The following is a 26,961-nucleotide window of genomic DNA, read 5'->3' as shown; positions in this document are numbered from 1 at the left end:
GTAGGGACAGCGGCTGTAAATAATGGAAAAATTAGATACCGTCATACCCTAAATTAGTTTTTATACTACACTCGCCTCCATAATAATGTGGTATTTGGTATGTGCATAGTTTTGGCAACGATAACCAAACTTTTAATCAGCGGGCACAGCTACGTTTATAATCATTGCTGTCAATCAGGCGCATTTCACTTAAGAGCAATCGTGTTTTCTAAACCGCGCCAGATTCAGACTTGCTTTAGTACGGCCCTCGACACGATAGCCGGCTCTCTGCCAGCGCATGGATTTTACACATGGCCGCCTAATGTACTCTCTCTTATGAACAGTACATTGAACGTCATCGCTGTGGACTCCTGAACGGGACTAGTCAAGAGTAACGTTGTCGTCACGATAAAAAAAAAAATCAGACATTACCAAACAGTCCTACTTTTGCGGTCGATATTAATCGTCACTTCGAAATAAATAATTGTAAAGCATCAAAAACTTTTGCACGTAAATTAAATCAGAACCATTGATAAGCTACAAGTGGTGAATGACGTCACACAGGTCCCTTTACAGCTGGGGAAGTCTCTCAGCCTTGAGAAAGCTGCACGTGGTTGTCCTATCTCCTTATGCGACTACCAGATAAAATATTGCTCCCGTCCTGGTCACCTTGTTGAAGAAACCTTTTATAGCAGTGTTCCTCTCGATGGAGAAAATGACACGCTAAGCACAGGAACTATGGCACTGATGTTGGATATGCTTGCTATGAAAGCTATGTTGTCCTGGCAAAAAGTGAACTAGGATGACCTAGCGTTCCCGAAGGCTGGTTATAATGGACACGCAATGAAAGAGAAGCGGGGAAAAAAGTGAATCGGCCGTATTGAAAGGGAGCCTGTGTCTGTTAAACATTTCTTCTTCGTGGTTCTGCTCTGTGGACTTTGTGGACTTTGTTTTTGGACATGGTGATAATTGAGTTTGCTCCCCTACGTATTCCTTTGAACAGGAGACTGGAGACTGCCGCTGTCTTGCAATGGGTCTTCTCTTTCCTCTTCCTCGGTACAGCACCTGTAGTGATTTTTATCATCCCCTAACTTCCAACAGAACCGGTGCAGCTTGAGTGTAAAAGTTCTGTATTTATTTTTGGAAATATGATGAGCCTATTTCTTAATTAAGTAACTTACAGGAGAGTTGTATGTATTTTAATGGTGTTTGTAGCGCATTTAATGTTAATTATTGTAGTTTTTTTCATACTTTCTATGAGACAATATTAAAATGTAGTAGTGATAGAAATAATGAGGCGTGAAAGGCAGTCACTACTCCGAAACAGAATTCAGTACAGAAAGGAATTTTCTGTATAGGTAAACATTTAAATACAATAGTAGTTCAGGTGGGTAGCTGCGTAGGCTGCAAAGGAACAAGTAATAGGTTTATTCCATGCTGAAAAAAAGAAGAAAGGGAACACAACGTTTCGGCCGTGGAGCCTCCTTCAGGTGAGAAGAAGAAGAACACACCTGAAGAAGGCTCCACGGCCGAAACGTTGTGTTCCCTTTCTTCTTTTTTTTTCAGCATGGAATAAACCTATTACTTGTTCATTTAAATACAATACTCTTCTTTAAAAATTAAAAACCCGTCAACGAATTGCATACGTAATACTTCAGCTTAGATAAATGATTGTTCTAGACATTTAAAATCAAACGACGCCTACATGTCGTATGCTTGAATCAGAAGAGCGTTTGTGATCGGAGTAATGAAGTTAGCAAAGGTATTCATTAAACACGTCGAAGCGCTTTTTGATCACGTGATTAAACCAGTGTCTTTTGCCCTTTCTTCTTCAGCTCAGTGCTGTATGGTCCTGTACGTCCTGAGTGTCCTCAGCGGCTACTGGCATTGTGCTGCCCTCTATGGGCTGTGGCTGTACCTGGATTGGGACACGCCGCAGTGCGGAGGCAGGAGATCCGCATGGGTCAGAAACTGGAGGATTTGGAAATATTTCAGAGACTACTTCCCCATCCATGTAAGTCGAGAAGCAAAAGCAATATAAAGTAACGGGGCTTAGAGCAATCAAGAGTTTCCATCTTCCTTACCCATAAGCCTCTGCTCTGACAAGTTACAAGAAACTTGTTTGTCAGTCTCTAAAAGGCAAATTATAGTGTTTATACTTCCTTCCTGCACATTTGATTTTTGAATCAGTCAGAAATAATTCTGGAAACAAAGGAAAGAATGGTATATGTGTAATTATGCATTATAGAGTTTGTGTTGAAATGGCTCAGTGCACAGAATTCCTGCCGTAGGCTGACAGTTTTCAGGAATTTTTAGTTTCCTGCCAGACATTAAACCATTAACCATCAGAGCTTTCTTTCTTTTTTTTTATTTCTGTGATGTTTGAATCTAAAGCTTATAAAAACCTGTGACCTGGACCCTGGGAAAAACTACCTGTTTGGATTTCATCCTCATGGCATTCTGGTGGCTGGGGCCTTTGGGAATTTCTGCACGGAGCACACAGGATTCAGGGAGCTCTTCCCTGGCCTGACTCCATACCTCCATGTACTTCCCTTCTGGTTCCGTTTCCCTTTCTTTCGAGAGTACATCATGTCTGCAGGTGAGACACAGCAGCAGGAACCTCTCCGGCTTTGAAATGCTTTGGTCCATGAACTGTGAGCGCCTGGACACAACGTGTTTTGTGTCTTCAGATATCATTTCCAGGACCAGTGGAACGTTATTCTATAGCGCTTACTTAAAAAGTGGTGTAATATGTTTCCTTTCTGCTTTGAAAAGTGAAATAACAACAGAAATAGGAACTGAATTGAGTGCTACAGCAATATTGATGTGATTTGATATTGATATATTGATATGATTCAAACAGATGTCCTCGTGGATATCTTTTTAAATAAAAGGAACGGTGATTGTATCTGGATGTTAGAACTAACAGGACACTGAGGTTAAAAACATAGCTAGTGTATGTGATTATCGCATAGAGGTCATACTTATTTCTAAGAATGGCAACATGTAATGGAGGGTAAAGCGTTTAAACTATTCAAGACAGCAAGCAGGTCTGGCAGTTCTCAAATAGCACCTCTCAAAGAGCCGTAATAAAGCTGATTGCTGAACCAGTGGTACAAATGCATGCAAATATGTGTTGCGGCGCTTTTGTTGGTATTGTAGGAGTATCTATTGTTCTTGTACTTTGCGTCATACAGAAAACAGTTGCTGTTTCCGAGACTAAATATCAGCTGTGAGGACAGTACTGTTTCTCAACAGACATTTGTGAAATATATCAGTCTGTTGTAATATTTAAATCATGGTTGCAAAATAGGACACAGTATGGATAAACAAAGTATAAGTTTCACCCTGGGCTGTTGGACACACACCAGTTACAATCCTAACCTAAATCTACCTGAAAAGCTAGAAATCTCACTGAGATCAGTCCTTATAAAAAGTGAGCCACCACGCTGTTCACAACTGTTTTGTTCAGCTACACAGCGGTTTATATGTTCAGAACATGCCTTCTGTTGTTGCTAAGCAGCGTGCTCAAGGTGATTTGAGGAAGTTGTCTGTGCAATGAGTGACCTTGTGGCCCACCTGTACGTGTGCAGGTGTGGTTTCCTGCTCCAAGAGAGCCGTTGCACACGTGCTGGGTCGAGAAGGAGGAGGCAGCGTCTCTGTCATCGTGATCGGCGGAGCCGCGGAGGCCTTGGATGCGAGGCCTGGCAGTCTGATTTTGGAAGCGCTCCACAGGAAGGGCTTCATCAGGATCGCTCTCAAGTGCGGGTGAGTGACCCACAAGGCTCTCAGCCTGAAGGACCCCAGTTCATGGCGGATATGCACGCAGAGCTCAAACGCAGCTGGGCTGCCAGTTATGATAATAATAATTCCTCACACTTACATAATGCTTTTCTGGACACTCCACTCAAAGCGCTTTACAGGTAATGGGGACTCCCCTCCACCACCACCAATGTGCAGCCCCACCTGGATGATGCGACAGCAGCCATTGGGCGCCAGAACGCTCCCCACATATCAGCTATCAGTGGGGAGGAGGACAGAGTGATGAAGCCAATTCAGAGATGGGGATTATTAGGAGGCCATGATTGGTAAAGGCCAATGGGAAATTTGGCCAGGACACCAGGGTTACACCCCTACTCTTTTCAAGAAACATCCTGGGATATTTAATGACCACAGAGAGTCCGGACCTCGGTTTTACATCTCATCCGAAGGACGGTGCCTGTTTACAGTATAGTGTCCCCGTCACTATACTGGGGTATTAGGACCCACATGGACCACAGGGTGAGCGCCCCCTGCTGGCCCCACTAACACCTCTTCCAGCAGCAACCTTAGTTTTTCCCAGGAGGTCTCTCATCCAGGTACTGACCAGGCTCACACCTGCTGAGCTTCAGTGGGGCGGCCAGCTGTGAGTTGCAGAGTGATATGGCTGCTGGCAATGTTACAGTTATACAGCCAAGGAAGATAATTAAATCATTAAGGAAATTCCCAGATATTACAGAGTTTTTTTTTTGTCAGCAGTGATTCTATACACACAAATTGCTGCAGATGTCAGCTGTGTCCTCTGTGCCCCGACTTTTTTGTATGAGGGGAGTCGTACCAACTCACTGGCTTATGTTCCACCCTGAGGACTGAGTCCCATCATTAAACACCTTCCACATGTTTCAAGGTTTAAATTCAAATTGTATTGTTTCAGTTGTGATTTTCTTTATCAGTTTTTTGTTAGGACATTTTATGTAGTAGCTTTTAAGTTGTTGGCATACAACTTATTATATCTTCAAAGTGATATGTGATGAAGTGATACCTTTTATATGTGCACGCATCAGCAAACTATTCACAGTATTCTATATGGCACATTTGTCTATTCTGGACAATTGGTGTTCAGCTAAGGATTGTAGCATCTGATTGTGCATTCTGAGCATAAACAACAGGCAGGCAGATATGCTGCATTTAAGTAGCTGGAAGTTTTTTTTTAAGACTGAAGTTGGACATCATATAAATAGACTTTAATTGGGATGTTATAACAACACCACAAATACGGGTGGTTTCACAGACTTATGAGCAAAGTGTAAATAAAGGATTTTGTGAAATTAAGCTAAACCATCCCATCCTTCAAAATAATTAACCAGACAATTGTTATTATACTGTAGGCATCAGTGGGAACTTCAAGCTATTTGTTGGTCTGTGACACAGAAATTGGTGCCTTATTTTATCTCTAACTGTAAAAGCCAGCAGATTTAGATGTACTGGGGAAAGGCAGTGGTTCACCCATCTTCTTTTATGCGTAGATGTGACACATTCCTTCCTAAATGCTCAAGTAAAAGTCTGCAAGAATGGTATTTTTAATAATTGAAATATATATACATATGAGAAGAGGGTTTTAAAATGTATGTAGATTTCTATAGGGTTGTGGAGTGAGCAAACGTTTTCAAACAAAATCAATAAGCCTTTTGTTTGAAATGTAGTTTTCTCTGTAAGAGCCCTGCTGTGGGTTGCCTGTGTATTCCAAAGGATGTGATCTTTAAAGGAAACGGTATCTGCTCATCTTATCGGTAATGTCTTGTTGAAAGTAAATGTTCTTTACATGTCTTAGAGCACACTTGGTCCCAGTGTTTTCCTTTGGAGAGAATGAGCTCTTTAACCAACTGAAGAATCCTAAGGGATCAATAGTGAGGACTATCCAGGAAAGGCTACGGAAGATGATGGGGTTCAGTTTGCCAATCTTTCATGCCCGAGGGGTGTTTCAGTACAGCTTTGGTTTCATGCCCTACAGAAAACCCATCTACACTATAGGTAAGTGTAAGGATGACTGTGTTTTTCTAATTCCATTAAGGGTACATACATGTTAATGCATGAAGTTAAACCACAAATGGGCAACATGAGTGATTTCACTTTTAAAGAGGTGATTTACACTTTTATTTGAGGGATGTCGCTGTTAATTTTGCCTTAAACCCTTTTGTTTTTACTCACTTCATCCACCAAAATACTAAATTAAAACTGAACCTTGAAACACCAATTTGTGGTAATGACCTACTAAAGTTCTGCCTTTACTGCACTTTTCACAGTGTTTTTGTCATGTTTGCTTAATGGGGGGAAAAGTGTATAGATGTGATTTATCTTTTTTTTAAAATATTTTTCTTAACCACAAGATTCTTTATCACTGGACTTTCAAAACTCTTGCTTTTTAATCAGTTTGTGTTTGTTATATAATGAACAAATGAGAAACTTGGAACGCTACACAAAAACTCTGCAAGTTGCCAAAGAATAAAAAATTCAGATACATGCTGTGGAATAAATCTAATCTTACAGGGCCAAAGCAATTCGCTTTAAACGCTGCGTGTTAATCTCCTAAACCTTACTTTGACATTTACGGGAAGATAACCTCGCCCAGTAGGAAAATAATTCAGTTGGAAACATTGTCCTTTTATTATTCTCCTTTTAAAAATATAAAACTGTCATTACAAATATTATTCAATGTTAATATATGAAATGTTGAAATTAAAGCACATTAAATAAGTGTCTTGTTCAGGTTTAATTTATGATTTATGATGGAATTTCATCTTATTTTAAATCTTTCATCTTTATGACTGTACTAATCATTGCCTTCAGAGGAAGGGTTTAGGATTCTCTCCTTGTCATCAGGGGATGATGATGGACAGTGATCTATCAAGCCTGCAGAATTGTTGTCATTGAGGGCAGGAGACCTGAACTCATTGCCCCCTTGTCGTTGTCCTTCCACTTGCAGTAGGGAAGCCCATTGAAGTGGAACAAAATGCGAACCCTTCAGCTGAAGAGGTGGACAAGCTGCACAGCAAGTACCTGGAGGAGCTGACCCAGCTGTTTGAACAACATAAGGCCCAGTATGGAATACCCCAGCGTGATCATCTGATCTTCACTTGAGTACAGGCTTAAATACAGAGACATTATTTTAGACTGTATGGGATTAATAAAAGTTTTATAAAATACTGCATGTTCCTCTATCTTTTATAAGCAAACTCTCATTTGTTCCTGAGAAATTGTCATATACAGTATGTGTGTTACCTACAAACACACAATGGGTTAAACAGTTGGGAGTAGCAATTATTCTAAGAGTTAAAAGGGGTTGAGAATATGATTATACTTGGGAGGTGAGAGTCTAACTAAATCCTTTCATATGTGTTCGCAGAGGAGACCATTACCTGTCCAGAGAAACCAAGAAATTCAATGTTTCAACTACAGTAACGTCAGCAGTGTTGCAGTTTTGCTTGAGGAAAGTGGAGTATGCTAAGTTGTCATTAAGCTCATCCTTATCAATATCGTCAGTGTATTTTAATTTTGGTTATACAAGTGTGTATGTATAAATACAGAAATTAATAGTTCTGAAGCAACATATGGAGTTGAATGTGAATCTTACAGGTTAGGAATTATGACATGGAGAGGGACAATTCTTTGAACTCTTGGCAGTTTAAGAGTTAAAGTTGGTGGGTATCAGGTTTCTCTCTCAGATGATTTTCTTTTCCAGAGAAGCACACAACTGTTAAAAATAGAACACGGCAGACTTTAATGTCACGTGAGATTCGGGTAAAATTTAGGTCACTTTAAATTCTATTGTGCTGTTACTGGGCTAATCCGTCTCATTTTTCTGAGTTTGTTTATGACATAAACTAGGACTTGATCTCTGGAAAAACAAGGAAGGCCTTGCCTGCCTAATGGTTGCACTAGTAACTGTTACAGAATGGTTTTCTAAAGGACATGAAACTAAAACTTCATGCTGCTCTAGGAATGCCTGATAAACACAAATCCCATGCTGTGACCTCACACACGTTAAGTACTATCTGCCCACTTTTTGCATAGTCTTCTTGAGTGTTGTACTTTACGTAGGATCAGCTGGAAAGAGCTTTCTGTGTAAAAATAAATAGTAGAAAACTGTGTTGTCTTTTTGTCTGCTGCACTCGAGAGACTGAATTTTTAATTTTTTTTCGTAGTACCTATTTCAAAATATTACCAGGGATATTATTTTACAATAATGGAAGTCAGACTCCATGGGCTAGTGGGGACACATTGTTCTTGTACCTGCACCACTAAAGAAACATGCGGTCTTCATGTATTTTTGTGTGGACATGAAGAGACATTCATAAAATCTATAGCACATTGTTTTAAAAAAAAAGATTAAATTCTTAATGTTACAACTTTGAAACGAAACTGTGAGCGTCTTTATTTTATTTTGAATTAGCGTGTTAATCTGTCACCTTACTGAGCTTCAGCTTACTGACCTACAGCGGTTCCAGCACCGACCATTTGCCATTCCGTTCAGAGTTCAAATGCAGGTTTCGCTCCCGTTGTGCAAGAGAGGATTGCACATCTTCCTCACTGATCTCCATCCGTAACTCGAAGACGTCGGAAAAGGAGAGTGAAGCACTCATCCTCTTTATTCCCGTTTTCAGAGTGAAACTTGCGTCAGCCTTGCCCCTGCCTTCCCACAATCCTGCTGCAGGGGTAGAGAAGCAGCTCTTCCTGACTGTGCCCCTTCAGGCACACCTCTTCCTCCTCCTCCTCCACCCTGACAGCTTCCATTGCCCACAGCCTGATCCACCTTCTGTGAGCCCTCTGCTCCCACAAGGAGCTCCCTCTCTGAGCTGCTTCTGGGGTCGTCAGGCCATGGCAGCGGAGCAGTATTCAGTCTTTACCCTGTTTTACACAGATCGTGTAGGCTGTAGCCACGAGCCTGGAAGCACCTGTCCTAGAGGCGGGTTTCTTGCAACAGTGAGATGATTAGTCTGTTTTTATGGGCTCATGCTCATCCAGTCTCACCCCTGTTCGGTAATATAAGGCCTTCATTTAGCTTCCAGTATGGGGCCCTGTGTAACTGCAGGACAGTAAAGAGGGTAGCTGGCTAGAGTTTGCTGGGGAGGCATTTTACACATCGCTATGTGTAGACAGGATCTCCTTCAGCTTCATGCAAAGGGATAGCAGGGCTCATATGTGTCTACGATGAGCTTCGTTGGAAAATTATGAATCTGGCCAGGCCCCAGCTGAAACGTTCAAAACTGTTTAATATTAATAAAATGCTTTGCACTTGATGGAGTCCACCTGCTCGTCCAACTCACAGAGCTTGCAGTGTTTGAAAGAACCCTCGTGGGTTTGTTACTGTGTCGTAGAGGGGTGGCAGTCTGCCATGGTCCCTTTTATAATGCAAGAGCCAGAGTTTTACAACCCGGGTAGCTGTGGTGCTCTTATTGTATTGAGCTGACAAGGGGGTTGCAGCTGCCTCCTTCACTTCTTTACTGAACCAAAAAGGCAATCCACGAGCTCCTCTCTGTTTTTCCACAGGCATTGTCCCACAAGCCCTGTCCCACTGATTGTGACTTCAGCTAGGAGGGATGTGCCGCATTGCCTAGCACGCAGCGCTGGCCGCTTCTCTCTTTTTCCTTGTGGCAGTTGCCGCGTTGCAGTCCCAGCCTTCCTCAAGTCACAATAACCGCGAGTAACCCCGCTGCTCCGCTCGGGACGTCACAGACCGGCCCCCGACGCGCGCCACCTCCCGCTGTCCAATCAGAGAGCAGCGTGAGCCGACGCGTAATAATAACTCAACGACGTTCCAGTCACTTCCGGGCAGATCATAGGCCAGTGTCAGGAGGCAGATAGCACAATTAAATCGTAACATCCGTTCAATTTTATGTATTTTAAATGTTTTAGAATTGTATATACGTTTAAGGGGCATAATAGGGTGTGTGTTTCAGCGTCTTACAGAGCCAGGTGAGTTGATTTTTCGTCTGGAATATTTTCTCATTGTGGTTGGGGGTGCGAACTAAGTGTTGCAGATGTGCTGCGATGTTGTGTAATTGGATTGATATGAATGGACGGGGCTAAAACGTGGAAGAACCTATTTTCTTATCTCACAGATGCTGTGTTTACTTGATATTGGACGACAGCGTTCCGCTGTGTCTGTTCATAAGAGTGCAATATCCACATCACGAAGGGCTCAAAGTGTGTAGCCAAGCCATTCAACATTTCTCAGACATCCGAAAGCCGTCTGCATCCGTCTTTTTCATTCACATTATTAAATTGGCAACCCCACCTGGCTGCCACGCCTTTAGGTCATGTTTTGGGAAGAAGCTAAAATATGATTAATGTAGGTACCACCGGGTGAAACACCCTTCACCTTGGAATTCACTCTTAGTATTTATTGGCTGTTGTGCTGTTGTTTTTTGTTCGCACTGGTCCTTATCGGATATGATGAACTGTATAAGGATGCTCCTTTTCTAAACAAACGGCATGTTTATATCTATTCAGCATTGTTTTTGTGTGTGTGTGTCCGGTTTGTCGTGGCTTTTATCTTCTGTATTGAGGCCCACGCTGAGCCTTATCAGTATCGATGACATTGTTTCATAGCACACAGTACCGAATATCATTTTTTGTCAAGAATAAATTACAACAGGTTTTCCCGGTTGTGTTCACATGTCTATGCCACCTCAGTGATGCTGAATGGCCTGGACATCCACCAAGTGAGATCAGAGGAACAGGTTTTGTGAAGCAGGGAAGCAGTTTGAATCAAAATAAGTTTTAACCGCAGTGTTGTATCAACATTGATCTCGTGAGGACAGCATGTGTTCATAATGCAATGATTTGCCTCATCACCCCTTAATCAAGGTCAGTTTCTTGCCTTTGTGTTTTTTGATGGGCATCTCATTCGTTTCTAATGAGTCAGTCCCTCTCCTCCTGCGGTAGTTTCTGTTTTCCAGGTGTAACTCAAGCTCACAGGAGAAGTACAGGGATCAACTGAAGCATAGTCCACACTAATTCCTTAAATGCCTTATGCTGCATTTCTGCACATGCTTGCCACAGAACTGATGGGGCACTGGTACTCCATGCATCTGTATACATGTACTGAAAACATACTAAAGTGATAATTTAATAACTTATCATTATGCAAACAGCTTTACAATTATGTAAAGCTTTTTGCATAGCGAAAAAATACCCTTTGACTGGCTTTCACTAATATCTCCTGTGATATAATAACTTCACATAATATAGTGACTAAATTTAATATCTGCTGTCTGTACTGAAGGTGAATAAGAACTATAGATAGGGTCGGGGAGGTTTTCTTGACCTTTGGTGCTTTTAAGTTGTAGTCCAGTTGTTCTCTTCCAGACACTCTGATCTCTTTAGTCATTAGTCAGCACAGGAATTGTGATTATTATGATTAATTGTGGTGAGCAAAACAATTGATGCAGTTAAAGGAAAGGGGCAAAGAAAATTATAAACATATGAATATGTAAACTGGGTCAAAAGTAATTTACTTGCATTTATAAGTGCAAGAATAGATTCAACCTATGTGAAGTATTTTTTTTAAAAGCTGCTATTTATCATTAGATTACACTCAAATGATAACAATACAACAATATTGAAAATAAAAAACACAAAGCAAAAGGCGAAGACAGCAGTGAGTGGGAGTCCTGTGTAAAAACATACAGAAGACATATTGGAACAAAGGCATGCTATAACTTACAGTTTGACAGAGGTATTGTTCTTTACTTTTATTCCCTTAGTTAAAGTGAACCGTTCAGAGATGTGCCATTTGCTCAACATGCGTACAATAAGTGGTGGGGCAGTTCCTAGAGTGAGCCAGCTGAGAAAGGAGTAGTCACTACAGACTGCTGGTTTGTACTGATCAAAATGTTATTGTTAAATGTAGTGAATGAGTAAATACAACAGTAAAAGTCTCTGTTTTGCATGCACTGCATGTCTTGCAAAGACAATCAAGTACCAGGAATTGACAGTTACTGTGGCAGATACTGATTATGTGCCTATTATTGTATAATATTATATTGTATTATGTCTATTCATTGGTTGCACAAAACATGTTTGAATTGTTGATATTAAAAACATGACTGGATCAGTCTCAGATAATGCTGGTTACATGATCAAAGCACACAATGACATTCTTCAAGGCTGGTTGCTAAATGCAGTGCATTTGACATGGTTTACCCTTATAGCAGCCCTTTATAAGTAATGTATGGACAAATAATTTCCTCAGAGCAGAGAAGCTTGTTGCAGCTGTGAGAAAGCAAGTGTTCAGTGAAAGGATATATTCAACCCTTAAAGCTGCCTCTTGAACCATGTAGCCACAATGGGGCACTTGGTTCGCTGCTGCAGAATAACATTTAAATACATTAGTTTTTTACCCAGGCTTTAATGAAAACGTGTACATTTCACCAAAGACTTGGATGTTGAAGGCCCTCAAGAATGTTCAGTGTTTGGAAACCACACCCTGATGGTGTGACACTGTCACTAGCACTTGGCATGACACTGCAAGATCTAATACCATGGTCTGAGAGTTGTAAAGAGACCACGAAGTATATAATAATCACATACGTAGTATTTCAGCAGTAAATACACAAGGCAGATAGAACAATAGACAAACTGTGTGTTAAAACCTTCAGAGAATTAGATTGAAAAAATGGGCGCCTACTTCATCCCATAACAATTAATACCTGAAAACCTGTTTCATACAAACAACTGAACATTTTTTCAAAGCAGTTAACATATTTGACTCAAAGCTAGTGTGGATTTTGGGTGTGGATTAGATTCTATTACAGGTATTGAACATAAATGTAAATTGTAAGTGGGCAAATGCAAACACTATTCAGAATGGTAGTGATTGTGTTTGAATGAATTTCTGAATGAAATGAAAAATTAGTTCCCAGCTTAACATGAAAAGCGAAACAATATTTAGCTGTTATTACTTATCTTGCCCCAATGAAGAGAGTCAAGTTATGAAAGAACAACAGGTAAACCAACAAAAAAGTTTCTTTTACTGAACTAAGTGGAATTTACAAGTTTGTGAACTGCCTTTTCTTGGTTTTTGGTTTGCATGGTTTTCATGTATGTTATGTTGCTACACTCATTTTCTGATTTTAGTTATTTTTAATTTCTTCAAACAGCCAAACTATTGCTAACTATATACACATTCCTAAAATAATTGATCACAGTATTGTTTGTAATACTCCTGGATAAAACAGACGTGCATTGTCAATAGTATCCATTGACTCTGTTAATCTGCATGCTAATATTTTTAATTTGTTGAGTAATTGAGAAGGTTCTGTTTCGAATTGGGATGATTGCTTAATAAGCCACACAGGCTTGCTGGCTCGACAGGATACTATATTGACTTCTTGATGTTGGAAGACTGAAACACAGGATCGAAAATTAGTCAAAGAGCACTCCAGGCCCTAGATTTAGGTCTAAAATGGTGACCAAGTCTTGTCCAGTTACCTTGTATAGGCTGTAACCTTGTGATTAAAACAGTATGTTTCATGTGGGGGATAAAGTGAGTTCATAATCATTCACATCCAGGCACTGTTGAACATCAGGTAGCGAGCTGGTAGGGTATGTAATGGGTCAGTTAGAGTGTTAGGAACCTGATGTTTCAGGTTGTGTCTTCAGGTTTTCAGTTAAGTTGGGATATTTACATACTCTTACTTCCTGGCCTCCAGGACCAGGATTGAGTAAATAGCCAACAGGAAAATGGTGCCTGGTAAAATGTTGTGGTTTGGATGAAAGACCAAGCTGTCTTACTAGTTCTGAACCGAAAAGAAAAAACACAACAATGAAACAGCTTACATTCTTTGTGACAACTTCATACAGATAAGACCAAGAGTAACCATGAACTGCTAATATAATCACACTTTTTATTATAAAAGTACGAGCCATAGTATTATGCAGTGCCCAGAATAGAAATGATCAAAGCCAGAAGGTATCTAATAAAAGCCTGTCTGCTAAAATGTATTTAAAATAACTCAATATAAAAACAAATTGACTTCTTTCAGTGCTCGTAAGTTGTAACTTAAGCTTGGTTCCATGTTTTTATAGGGAAGTGAAAAAAGCTATTTTAATGAGCCAGATTTACAGAAGGCCTTTTTTTTCCTTCAGAAATCAGTGTGCTACTCGCATTAGTGATCTATACATGCATAGCTCTTTCATCACATTCCACCCCTTTCCTCGCGCTTAAACTGTATGTTTGGTTGTTGTTGAAGTGAAAGGTCAGTTCATTTGCAGTTTGCACAGGTAAAGACACAGAGGCTCTGCTGCTCAGTGTAGTGATTTTCAGTTTGCACATGTGAACAGTGGACTCATTCCTTTCGAGTCATTGTCGTGAGGGCACTCAACCAGCAAATACATGGGCTTCTTTCAGCACACTTCACACCTTGCAGATCCACTGGATTCGCTGTGAAGCTGTTGCTCTGGAAGTTCCCATCAATCAAAATCCTGTAAATCCTTCCAGCAGGCCTCTTTCCATTAACTGTAGTAGCCTACTGTACAGTCCATGGAAGAGCCTTAGAGACTGGGTTTCACTCAAAAATGAAAGAACAAACAGAACTAGTCTGTCAAAATTATCCAGAAGGTTCTCTGCAGGATGTTCTGTCATCACATGTTAATAAAATTAAAATACCTGTCGCTGTTACCTAATCCAGACTAATCACTACTTTTCTCCTTCCACAGTGTCATTTATTAAGGGAGGGACCTGATTAAAACATGAAATGTCGAAAGTCCACCCTGTTGGAGCTAAGACTGCAAAGACTTGTGTACATTATAGCAATATGAAGTTTTTCCATTTTCAGCACTTCAGAAATTCTGGGAAAACCCCTAGATTATGGTACAGAGAAGTACAGGGGGTGGACAAAATAACGGAAACACCACATGAAAAAAGAGTTTAACTTTGAAGTAACTAAATCACAACTACAAATGCAGCTGCAAAGGTGAGTCATACTAGGTTGATTGCCAATTAGCAGTATCTGTCAGCTATAAAAGAGGTCTGACAATTAGCACTTTGATATGTGAGTTTTCAAAGCAACATGAGGCAACTAACGGAGTCCCAAAGAAGCAAAATATCAGTGCCTGAACTGCAGGTGCATCAGTCACAAAAACTGCAAAATTATTTAATGTGTCAAGGGGAACAGTCTCAAAAATAATAACAGCGTATGCCAAACATGGACAACCTGCATTGGCGAAGAGGAACAACGGTTGAAAGTCAAAGCTCACCGATAGGGATAGACGGACACTTCACAGGATAGTTGCTAAATGCCATAAAAGTACAGCCTCAAAAACTACCACAGAATTGAATCGGCACCTGTGTGACCGAGTCTCAACAAAAGCTGTACGTCCTGAGCTTCACAAAGCTGGGATTTATGGCAGGGCTGCTATTTAGAAACCGCTTGTATCCAAGGCAAATGCACAAAGACGCATAACCTGGTGTAAGGAGCACAAAACCAGCACCCCTGAGCAATGGAGAAAAGCAATATTGTCAGATGAGTCTCGTTCACCCCGTTTCCTACATCGGGACAGGTTTACGTTTGGAGAAAGCCAGAGGATGCCTTCAACCCACAATGTCTGTTGCCAGCTGTTAAAACATGGTGGGGGATCTGTAACGGTATGGGCAGCCATTTCCTGGGAGTCATTAGGTCCGATGATTGCTCTGCATCGTCGTATAACGGTCAAGGAATATGAGGCCATTTTACAGGACCAGGAGCACCCTATGGTGCAGACACAGTTCCCTCATGATGTTCCCATATTCCAGGACGATAATGCCCCCATACGCACTGTTTAACAAATTCAAAAGTGGTTTCATGAACACGAGGATGAGGTCAGATGCCTTCCATGGCCTCCCCAGTCACCAGATCTGAACATCATTGAACCTTTATGGTAAGTTCTGCAGCACAGAGTGCACAATAGATTTCCACCTCCTTCATCCCTCAAAGAACTGGAGGCTTTTCTTCTTGAAGAATGGTGCAATATCCCGCTTCACATAGTTCAGGACTTCCAAGAAGGATTGAAGCTGTTCTGAAGGCAACGGGTGTCCTTGCTCCTTATTAGGTCCTTGATATTAAAATATTGTTAGGTGTTTCTGTTATTTTGTCCACTCACTGTGTGCTTGTGTTTTGTACTAAAAATATTTACATCTCTGTGCTGTGAAGTAGATTCATCATTTCATTTACACGCACGCATGTGAATTACCTCTAGGGTATTATTATTTCTTCCTGGTTGCCAGTAATGTCGTCATGAAGGAAGTTTAAAGGGAGTTTTCTCCCATGGCGTTTTAAAGAGCCGAACACCAAACAAAGTGCATTTAAGTGGGGTAGACTGTATCTGCAGCAGAGCGGCATGCAGAACAGCATCCTGTGGTGTGAGCCAACTCAGAGGGAGAATCCCATATTGGCTACATGGTGATCACATGGTGGACTTCTGTAAAGCCCCCCCGATTTCACTGACCACACTGGACCCTAATACCTTGCGGTCCCTGATAGACCCTGAACTTGCTGGCAGTACCACTGATCCAGCCGACACAATGCCTGTAATAGAAAACACAGAAAACACAAGAGGCCGAGGGCGTGAAAGCAGTTACTCTAGAATCTAGTCATTGATGAGCTGAAATGGAACATGATAATGGTAAAAGTATGTACAGGCGGCACCTTTTGCCTTTTTCTTTTTGAACATCATGGTGCCCGGACTGTACCGGGTTGCTTTCACCTCTGTTTTAAACATCAAACAAGTCAATTACTGAAACGTTTTGCATTTGCCATCAGACCTCCTGTACCACTGCAGTGAAACAAATCTAGTAAATGTTTAATAGTACAACAGTTGTTATATTGAACAAAATGGATGAACAGATTTATCTGTTAGAACAGAAAGCAGATTTTATTAAAGGCTAAATGTATGGTAATGCTGTCGATGAGGAGTTGTAAAGGTTGTTTATAAATGGAATGTTCTTAATAGGGTGACATAATAGGATAATAACCAATATCTACTGTAAATGTAATTGTAACATTCCTTATCCCAACAGAAGCTTGAGCCATACCCCTAACCTTAGGGTTATTTGCCCCCCAAAAGTGGCTGGTTTCATCTGTAGTACTTCATACATGTATTAACAGCTGGTTTATTAAGAATTTATAAAGTGTAATTTTCCAACTCCTAGTCCTGATGCATATCAATATTTAATCAGAGTGATCCAGAAACTATTTTAAATGTATTTCATCATCACTTAAATGGGTTGGAAAGACAGTTTTACATTTAGCGGACGTTACTAGATAATTATCTGATAAACCTTTACACTTTATTACATGAGATTCTGAGATTTTAAAAACCTTGATCTTAGTATTATATCCTGTTCCACCATAAGCTGTTATCTCTCAAGTGATTGTCAGTCTTACTTTAAATACAGAGCCAAGTCATTGGTTCATACGAAAGACAGTGTCTAACAGTATAATTATAAAATGGACTTGCAGTATTTTTGGGTGGTGAGTGTATTGGGTGAACTTTGCCCAAGAGTTACTCTCTTTTTTTCCATTTGGAGCATTTTGTTGTTTAAGGTGGATGGAAACAACTAGCAGTGCTGTGATGTAAGCTGGCACAGTATACCACACAGCTTATTTAAGTGTTATGTAGGCCTAAATCCTCTTTGGTAAAGCAAAGTTCGGATCTGTTCTCATAACTCTGTACAGTTTTGCCTGCTTAAATGCCATAAAATGGTTGAGCGAGGTTTTGAAACGGATGAGGCCTGGTTAGACTGCCGATCTCGGTTACACATCGGTTTTTACAATAGACAGTAGAGTGCTACAGTTTTGAGCCTCTGTTGCCTTAGTTGTGTCGGTAAGATGTAAAAATATAATCTACATCAAGCTTTGAATACTCATCAGCTCTTGCCTGTTACTTAATATCTCTGTGAGTACAGTTACTGTTACAGAGGTAAGCAGCAAGTTATGGACTGTGGTGGGAGAAGCGTAGCTAGTGTAGAGGCACTCACAATGTGTTCTGGGTTCACTCAACCAGCGGGCAAACCAGATAGCGGACTTTGCCAAAAGCAAGACGTGCAACAAAAAATGAGAATCTTGTATCTGCTGCCACACATGATTGTGTGATCTTGACTACAGCTCAGCACCATGGACAGGTCACAAGAGTACCGCACCCTACGTTTTTTAATGGGTGCAGTTCCAGCTCTCCCAAAAAGTCGATAGGTGGTGAATCACCGTTGTCTGCTTTACAGTTTATTCCCAGCTCCTCAGATTTTCGGTCAAGCTCTCTAAAGCCACGAGGAACACGCAACAGAAGAAATTGCTTGGATAAATGCTGTTGTTAAGGTTATATTGCCCACCTCTGTCCTGCATAAGAACAATATACTGTAGGTCACCATGTTTTTTATTAATCAGGAGGCCTTTTCCTACTTTATACAAGTCACCCTTATTCTTTTAGAATTGGAGGTCCAGCTTTGGTCTGAAGATATGCAGCTCTGAAATGTAATAAAGTAATCATAGGTGAAACAGTATTGGCATTTCCTACCTTAGTGATGGGCTCCATGGTTTAGAAAAGTCTAAAGTTGAGTACTACCTTAGAGCCTTTTAGAGATTAATACAGTCCTTTTAAACTTGGTCTTGCTCAAGGAATGATATAGCATTGCTAGCTTTTCCTAAAACCTTTATTTAAGGCTTTTCTGTTCCTTCACAACTGGAATGTATACAGTCAAGTGGAAAATGTGTAATTTTCATTAAAGACTATAACATTGTTCTGTCCCAGACTTTTTTCTTGTATTGTGTAGGACTTAATGCTGAGACCCGTTGCCACAATTATGATATCTTACCACTTGCGTATAAATAATTCACAGTCTTTGGGGGGGAAAAAAGTATGATGTGGTTTCTAATAACGCTTAGTCTCTTTTAAGTGTAATTTTATCTCTTTGTACTCCGGTCACACTCAATAGAGGCATCATCAAATTTTTCGTTACCTTGCAGTATGTGAATAGCTCTGTACAGCCATATTTTCTGGCAAATATTTTGCAACATTTTACTCTGCATACACCTGTCCTGTAAATAACCACTACTTAGACTCGTATACAAAAAAGAGACATAAATAAAGCACAGTCGGGGACAGGAGACACTGTATCCTTTCATTTTCCAGACCATTTGCTTCAGGAATGATACTGAATTGATGGGAAAGTGGATCTTTTCTGTAATGGCTGCTTATAAATCAGCGAGCATCTTTACAGACAATCATATTAATCATTCAGCACTGTTTCTGTATGAACAGAACCTGGAAGTGTGTGTCACCTTTTTGTAAGGCAAGTGTTTTTTCTCTCAGGAACCTTTTACCTAATTAAGGATTTATATTTCTCACAAAATCCTGTGTGAGGCTTTGCTCTTTACTTCTTGGCATAGCTTCCACAAGTCATTACTCCAGTGTGCTTAAAGGACGCAGACCGACACACGGAAAGAAAGTCTACCTGACATTAGCTTCTGGCACCTTTTCAATGACGAGCTTCACATCGGCTACATTTTTAAACATTTTCGTGTTGAACAGTAAGCGATTGATTTATTAACGGTAACTATCACTTTTAATTCCAGATCATTTAAGATCATGTACATCAAAACTGGCTTGTCTCGAAAACTGTAGATTATTTTGGATGTGTTCATATTAGTACTTGATTTCTACATTTTTTTCTTACGTATATATAGTATGTGGTTTTTGTCATAAGTTTTTTTGGGGGGGCAGAATAACCAGTTTATTCTTCTAGGTTTTTTTTCCCCACGCAACCAGTTTAATTGTTGAAATATTTATGAAAAGAATATTTACAGCTTGTTCATTGACATTTACCAATTGGACAAGGTTTGAAAAGTTTTGTTTTGGGAGTGTTGCTGGGTTTTTTTTTAATGAATCGCATGTGAAGTGGTGCTCATGCCTCACAAATGTTTATTGTGAGTGTTCAAATCAAGTTCTAAAACAATAACAACTTGAGTGGCGCGCGACTATCTGAAAGAAAGATGGCTTACCATCCCTCGATGTTATATGTAGCTTTCCAAAGACATTTATTAAGTGATCAATCATTTTTTTCTGAAATGTACATTTGAAGATTTAATTGTAAAAAAATATCTGTGCCAGATAGTGCATAAAAGTCAGCTGTTCTGCAGCAGGAAATTTTGTACTTAAGTATTTAATGTTTTGTTTGGTGTTCATCAAGATTTCCTCTTTGCCTTCCAGATCAAGACAGTTCCTGCTGATCCAGCGCTGTGAAAGCTGTAGCGATCCGTTGTGCCTGGGGAATTTTTAAAGTTTTCATCCGTTCCGAAAATGAAACTAAAGGAAGACATCAATCCTCTGCTTTTACAAGTATTGCGCTCCATCATATGGGTTTACTCCGTTATAACGTTTTTACCATGGTACCTTCTCTCTGGGGCCAGCCAGAATCTGGAACGAGCAAAGAGAGTCAAAGCAAGACCTGTGAATAACCAGCCCGGAGGACCCTACCGCTCAGTGAACAGTATGAGCTGCCTGGCCTCTTCCCTGTACCCTGGCTGTGACACTCTGGACAAAGTGTTTGAATATGCCAAAAACAAGTTCTCCACCAATCACTGCTTGGGAACTCGCGAGTTGCTTAGTGAGGAAGATGAGGTCCAGCCAAATGGGAAAGTGTTTAAAAAGGTAAGCTTCAGAACTGCTCTTTTACCTGGATGCATCGGTTTTCTCTGTCCTGCTGCCACTGTAAGAAGCAGTGGGATATTCTCGGGTAAATGTGGGGGCGATCTTCGATGCATTTCTGTAAGTGCTTCAGCACATGATTGCTGTGTCCTGGTCCGAGCCATGATCATGATGATTTAAAGCACAGGTAAGTACAGAAGCAAAGTGCTGCAACGCAGTTAAAGTTGTGACCCGGTGCGTTGCTTGATCAACCATTTTTGCACTAGGTTTCCCTTTGTAACTTAGTTTACATATCATGCACTAGATGCACTAAACCTTTTCTGCTTTACATCAGCTCACCTGTTTGTGTGAAGGAAGTTGTGCATACTTGCAGTATTTTCTGAAGACTTTGAAAACTCAGAAATCCTTACATATATGTAGGGAATGTTCCTCGTGATCTCTGAAGGAAGCATCTGTATGTCTGCTATTTCTAATGTTGGTTGCATACACAAATAGGCTTCTGTGTTTTTATGATGATGCACTGTATTGCTACACTTTCTACTTGTACAGTTTACAGTACAAGAATGAATTGCAGACAAGAACACGTGGTATTTGGATGAACAGTCTGGTTGAAAAATGATTAGGTCAGAACATTTTTGCCTGTTACTCCATACCTCCTCTATGTTTAGTGGTTCCCATCTTTTTCCATTCTTGCGTAATTTTGAAACTTGGAAAGTTTTTTTCTCTCGATTAGTGGCTTATCCAGTAACGAGGACTGTACTGAGCTGCTCCAACTGTGATTTTGACTTGCAACACATTTAAATACCACTAATTGGAATGCTGATCCCATTATATTTTAATTCCTTTAGTTTAACCTTTCCCCGAATTTTGCTTGGCCCCAGTTTACCTTCTTGGTTATCTATTAGTCTTTACGAAATGCAAAAAATCTGGGGTGTCTGCATACAGAGAACATGATGCTTTAGCTAAGTAACGTCAGCAGATTTTACTAAACCAAAAAGATGCACCTAAACCAAGGAACTGGTTCCAGGCCCATCACAGATTTCTTCCCGTTACTACCAGCATAATGTTTCTAAAAATAAAAAAATAAATTGCCTTGTTTCCAAGATTCTGTGTTTTCTGGAGGCGCATCCTTACGGCACAGATCAAATTCACAAGGCTGACAAACTTCTCTAAACATCACAGTCGTGCCAGTGAGTTGAGATTTTCAGTTTGCTTATAAATTAGATTTGGGTTTGGTTTAAATCTGTAGTGTATGAGGTCTGGTTTTGTAATAATGTTTCTGCTTTGCTGTGTTCATCCCTGAAGGTAATGCAGTCATGCTTTTAAACGCACCATTAGAATTATACTGTAGTAATTTTGCAAAGAAACTAGAGGGCACTCACACACAACTGAATTACTTAGGAAATTGGAAAAATATGTGGGATATGGAGAACAGAATATTCATAACAGCATAATCATATTGAGTAGCTCATTTCATCACAGAACAAATTAGGATACTTAATTTTCTTTTTAGTTTATGTGTTTTCCCTTTAAAATGTATCTTGATGTGAAAAAGTAGCTAAAAATCTAAACTAAAAGCTCCAAAAAGGTCCAGAAAAATAAACATTTAAGGTTTCCAAGTAGCTAAAAGCTCTTAAAGGCTTTTTGAGGAGTATTGTGTGTACAGTGTTTACAGACTAGCATTGCATTGACTTGGTTTAACATGGCTGCTGTTAATGCTATTTAATTACAGGGTTCCCACAGTCATGGAAGTCCTGGAAAAGTGATGGGAAATGAAATTTCATTTTCCAGACATGGAAAAGTTTTGAAAAATGATCAAATTTCCATTAACTTTTGGAAAAGTCATGGCTGTTTTTTTTTTTCTAATTGACCCAAAATGATCATGGCTGTATCATGTAATTTTGTTCATAAGTTAGCAAACTTTTAAAAAGAGGCTGCGATTGATAACATGACACATTATAATGTCGTGTCAGACCCTCTCGCGGGGATTTTATAGTGAAAATGCTGGGTAAATGTGTTTTTGCAGGACCTCTGGTTAGCAGATGAAAAATACAAGCTATGGCTCCAAAAAGATGAAGGCCCAGGACGTGCAAGATGTAAATTATGAAGGAAAAGAAGTTATGGAAAAGTCATGGAAAAGTTTTGGATTTTTGATGGTAAAAGTGAGTGGGAACCCTGTAATTATAACGTATAAGATATGTGATATTATTTGTTATTCTGGGCTGTTTCTCCTGCTAGGTCATTCTTGGCGAGTATAGGTGGCTGTCCTACAAGGAGACCCATCTTGCAGCCGCCCGGTTTGGTAGTGGTCTAGCCGCCTTGGGTCAGAAGCCAAAGTCCACCATCGCCATTTTCTGCGAGACGAGAGCGGAGTGGCTGATAACCGCACAGGCCTGCTTCATGTACAACTTTCCCCGTAAGTGCTGTCGATCACGCCGAAGTGACACAGACAGAGCTGCTGGCACTGTACGAGTCTCGGCGCAAGTGGAAATGTTTGGAACCTCTTTTTTTAGCAATTATATTTACTTCCCTGCCTTTAAGCACAACGATTTCCAGTTTCATTTTACATTCTGAAAGTGAGATGGAATATAGTAAGCACTGGCAGTTAAAAACTGAAACACAAGTCATTATCTACAGCGGCTATCAAAGCTTTTTTACCCCCCACAACCCCCCGGACGTCTTCACATTTTATTGTGTTACAATACAGAATCATAACGATTTTTTTGCCATTGATAAACACAGAACACTCTATAATGTCAAAGTGAAAACAAAATTCTATGGATCCTCTTAAATTACATGAAATAAATACATGATGATCCCATATTGTAACACAATAAATTGTGAAAAGGGCCAAGGGAGTTAATACTTTTGATGGCCACTGAATGTATTCTGTTTGCCTGCAAACCCTGTGTGCTTAAAACAGCCTATGGATCGGTATGTTTTGTTTTATATATAGTATAGTTGAATTAGTTGGTTACTTAATGTTCTTAATTTGCATGCCTTAGGCATACTTCAGTAAAATATTATGGAGAAACATCAAATCAAATAGTAAGTGCTGTAGATTTGGTGTGTGCATAGCCAAGTTAATATGTTAAGAATGACTGAAGCGGTCTTCTTTTAAAGCGGAATATCATATTTTTAAAAACATACAACACACTTATGGTTATAATACAAATATTATATTAATATTGAGTGTTCCCTTTTATGTGAAATGGCTTCTAATAATGAATCCAGATGTTTGTTTCTGGTTTTCTTTAAAAAAAAGTGTCACTATATGTCCCATAGAAAAGTACGGAGTCCGAAGAGTTAAAAATATTTATTTCATTAGTCACTTTTAATATGCTTTGTGATATTTCCTGTTGAGGTTTTTTTTTTGCTTCAATTTCTGTTTGGCAGAAAATAGTGTCTTAAAACCAGGAAGTGTGTAAGGGAAGTACAGTAGCCTCACGCCAGTCTGGAATGCTCAGTGAAAAATCACTCTTTCTGACATTAATCTGTACGCCTATCTCATTTCCTCTTAATTCTGTAGTAGGGGGCGGGATTCACTTAAAGAGCATTTTCCCAGGCAGTTTAGGTTTACAATTTTTTTTGCCGAGGTAATCATCTCGGGTGCATTTGTTGCTAATATGTACTGTTTAAAAAAAACATGAATTATATCTTCATAGGGCTCTTGTTACATCTAAATTATTGCAGAGCCACCTTACTCAGCCTTAGAAGGTGTTTACTGTAGGATTTCACTGATGATCCCTGACATCATCAGTGATATACGTTGACTGATCGCAACACTGTATACTATACAGGGTACATTTATACAGTAGTATACCATTTCCTCTGGAAGGTCCACTCATCCTGTCAATCTGAGTTACAGTCTTCAGTATCTAGCCAAAATGTAAATCTGCATAAGCATCTCAAATGTCTAGAAACAGTATAGGCATACACTTGTCTCTTGTGGGCTTTAAAAATATGAGCACATTTGTGAGAGAGGAAAAAATGCTATGGAGAAGAAGGTCAGCATGTTCTTCTGGCAACTGAAGCAGTGTGACAAAGTTGTTATGCAAGTGTCCTGTTCATCTTTTTTTGACAGAAGGCAAAATATATATTTTTTTTCATTGAGACGTGCTTTATTGCACTTTCTAGCCCACTGCTGAATGTCCTTAATCCTAGCATAAACACACATGAACTTGGCTGACTTGTCAAGAGGCAGTTTGCTTCTGTCAACATCAGATCTTCACGTAGTCCATCACAGGAGACCAGCAGACTGAAATTGAGGAAGTCCGATTGATTGGCTTTCTTTCATTAAGATTGATCTAATTAGACATTAATCCGATTTCATAAACCTGCTATCTTGATTCGAAAAGCACCTTCGGTTATATCAGTTGGCTTAGATTAGATGACTGTTTTAGGATGTGTTGTTTGATTCAGTGCACACTCTCAGAATCTGCTTTATAGTATGCGTTGCATATAGGTAACTCGCAAAAGATTGATTTGCACTTTATTCTATCATGAAATTGTGTTTGGTCATTTTAGAATCGGTAAACCCAGGAATGCAAGCATGACGTTGATCTCCCAGACCTGAAGCAGATTTAGAATCTTTCTCCAGTGGGCAAAATGCAGTTAAAAGATCGTGGGATTTTGTTGAGACAAACACTAAAACAACCAGGAGCAGAAACTGCAAAAAGCCTTAGAAAAAACTCCCCTTGTATTAAGTGGTCTCGTTATGTGCAACATTAACAGCTAAGAGTGACTTGAGTTCAGAAGGGTTCAGCGTCTATCCTGTAAGATCCACCCATGTCTGGACACTATTTGCATTTCTAACACAGCCACTGTAGTATCAATGAGACATAATAATGCCAAATGTATGTAAGAAAGCTAACACAAAACAAACATTTAATATACACACTTACCCATAAACACTTTTTACTATTTAAGAACATGAGGGTCACAGACAAAAGGAGGCGTTTGAGCTATCCCTCCCCTTTGCTTCCATGTGAAGGTCTCACTCTGGGCTCTTTAAGGGACTGGATATCGGCTTTGACAACGTGGGCAGCTTGTTCCATACTCCCATGACCCTTTATGGGGGAAAGAAAGTGCCTTCTTTCCTCGGTTTAAACGCAACTGCTATCTAGTGCTACGATAGGTGGCACCAGCATATTGTTTAACAGCCAGTTTATTCACTGAAAAGGAATGAAGATCAGGGTCTCCATCTTTCACTTCGGAGAGAGGAAGGATCTTTACGGATAATATTTTTCATGCAGTCAGAGTAAAACAGCTGACCGAATGAGAAATATAAATAGGTTTGATGCCTTTTCTTTTTCATTTCTACTGTAGTCTCCCTTTATTTAATTAACACGTGTGCTATGGGATTGGTTCTCTGTCCAGAGTCCTTCCTTTGTCCGCACCCACGGCTGTTTGTACCAAAGGAGATTTTAGGACCGTTCCTGTGGAAGTGCACACATTAGTCCCAAAGCCAGTCTTAATGTTCTTCTTTTATATCAGTTCTGATAGAAGTCGACTTTGTTCCACACCCTATTTCCCACCCATGTTCTTCTCCCCGGTCTTCATGGTAACAGGGATTTTGGTTATAATTTGCTACATTCCTCCGTGAGGAAAATCCCGATCAGTGTGGACTCGCTGATCCTCAGTTATGAGACCCATGTGTGCAGAAGACCCACGTAGTCCTGCTGCCTGCACGTAGCCCGAGTACACACGACCAAAAAGCATTGCAAAAGTGTAAAACAACAACAACAGGCGATTACCGGTTTTAAGCCCTTTGTGTAAAGAATGATAAAGAATAATCGAAACATGCAGGATGAATGAACTAGGATCTCCCCTGACATCAGGATGTCAATCAAATATAAAGAGCAAACCACCAGATTGAAAAAAAATGGGAAGGATTTCGGCTCCTTAATTGAAATAAAAACCGAAAGAACTGACTCGACTCAGGCTTGAATTATACATTAAAATGCATTATAAAAGCTGAATACAAACAGGTCACACTAATAATGCCTTATCTTTTGATAGAGTCTAATTTGATTTCCAATGCATGGATGCAGATAAAAAAAAAGTAATTTTATGACATTTTTGAGCAAAAGGCAGAAGCCCTTTATTTGCTTCACATCAGATGTCATTCTTGTTTTCTGCATGCTTTAAAGCTGTTTATTTGAGGTTGCCATGCATTTATCACATAGTGACGTTTTAATTTAAATTCTTAGAAGGCATAAAGCTAAGTAATTCATTTTATGACCTTCCTGTTGCTGTACCAACCTTAAGGGGTGGTTTTAATTTGAATTTGTCAGTTGATGTGTGGTTTCTAAGTATTAATGAGTAATAAAGTTGTTCTCAAATACAGCAAGTTGCATTCAGTATTGTTGCATATAGGAACTGAAACGTGGAGAGTTATTCTATTTGTATATTCCTTGGCAACAAAAAGACATTCTTTTATTTCTTTAAAACACTTGATTTATTTTCTATGTAATGAACTATTTATTATACCACCTACCATAATAGAAGCAGAATCTGAATCAAAATCTGTTGGAAAGGCTG

The 26,961-nt window shown here is 39.8% G+C and overlaps 2 protein-coding genes across 3 annotated transcripts in view; both read left to right on the top strand.

The window, feature by feature from the left end:
• The first annotated feature begins 543 nt into the window (after positions 1-543).
• On the top strand, positions 544-6,941 carry LOC102685960 (2-acylglycerol O-acyltransferase 1). The gene is made up of 6 exons (XM_006637581.3): positions 544-1,035; positions 1,815-1,993; positions 2,374-2,578; positions 3,573-3,747; positions 5,570-5,769; positions 6,722-6,941. Exons 1-6 carry the CDS (start codon positions 939-941, stop codon positions 6,874-6,876), a joined length of 1,011 nt encoding a protein of 336 aa, XP_006637644.3. The 5' UTR covers positions 544-938; the 3' UTR covers positions 6,877-6,941.
• A 2,609-nt stretch (positions 6,942-9,550) lies between these two features.
• Positions 9,551-26,961, top strand: part of acsl3a (acyl-CoA synthetase long chain family member 3a) — a 34,433-nt gene continuing 17,022 nt past the window's right edge. Inside the window, exons 1-4 of one of the 2 annotated variants that reach the window (XM_015360985.2) lie at positions 9,551-9,711; positions 14,458-14,714; positions 19,981-20,421; positions 22,657-22,834. In XM_015360985.2, coding sequence (XP_015216471.1) covers positions 20,071-20,421; positions 22,657-22,834 — 529 coding nt within the window. In that variant the 5' untranslated portion in view covers positions 9,551-9,711; positions 14,458-14,714; positions 19,981-20,070. The remainder of the gene's footprint in view (positions 9,712-14,457; positions 14,715-19,980; positions 20,422-22,656; positions 22,835-26,961) is intronic. The other variant, XM_006637580.3, reaches the window with a different exon arrangement.

The sequence above is a fragment of the Lepisosteus oculatus genome, chromosome 13 (assembly GCF_040954835.1).
Source record: "Lepisosteus oculatus isolate fLepOcu1 chromosome 13, fLepOcu1.hap2, whole genome shotgun sequence".
Taxonomy (NCBI): Eukaryota; Metazoa; Chordata; class Actinopteri; order Semionotiformes; family Lepisosteidae; genus Lepisosteus; species Lepisosteus oculatus.
This window is presented reverse-complemented; position numbering and strand designations above follow the sequence as displayed.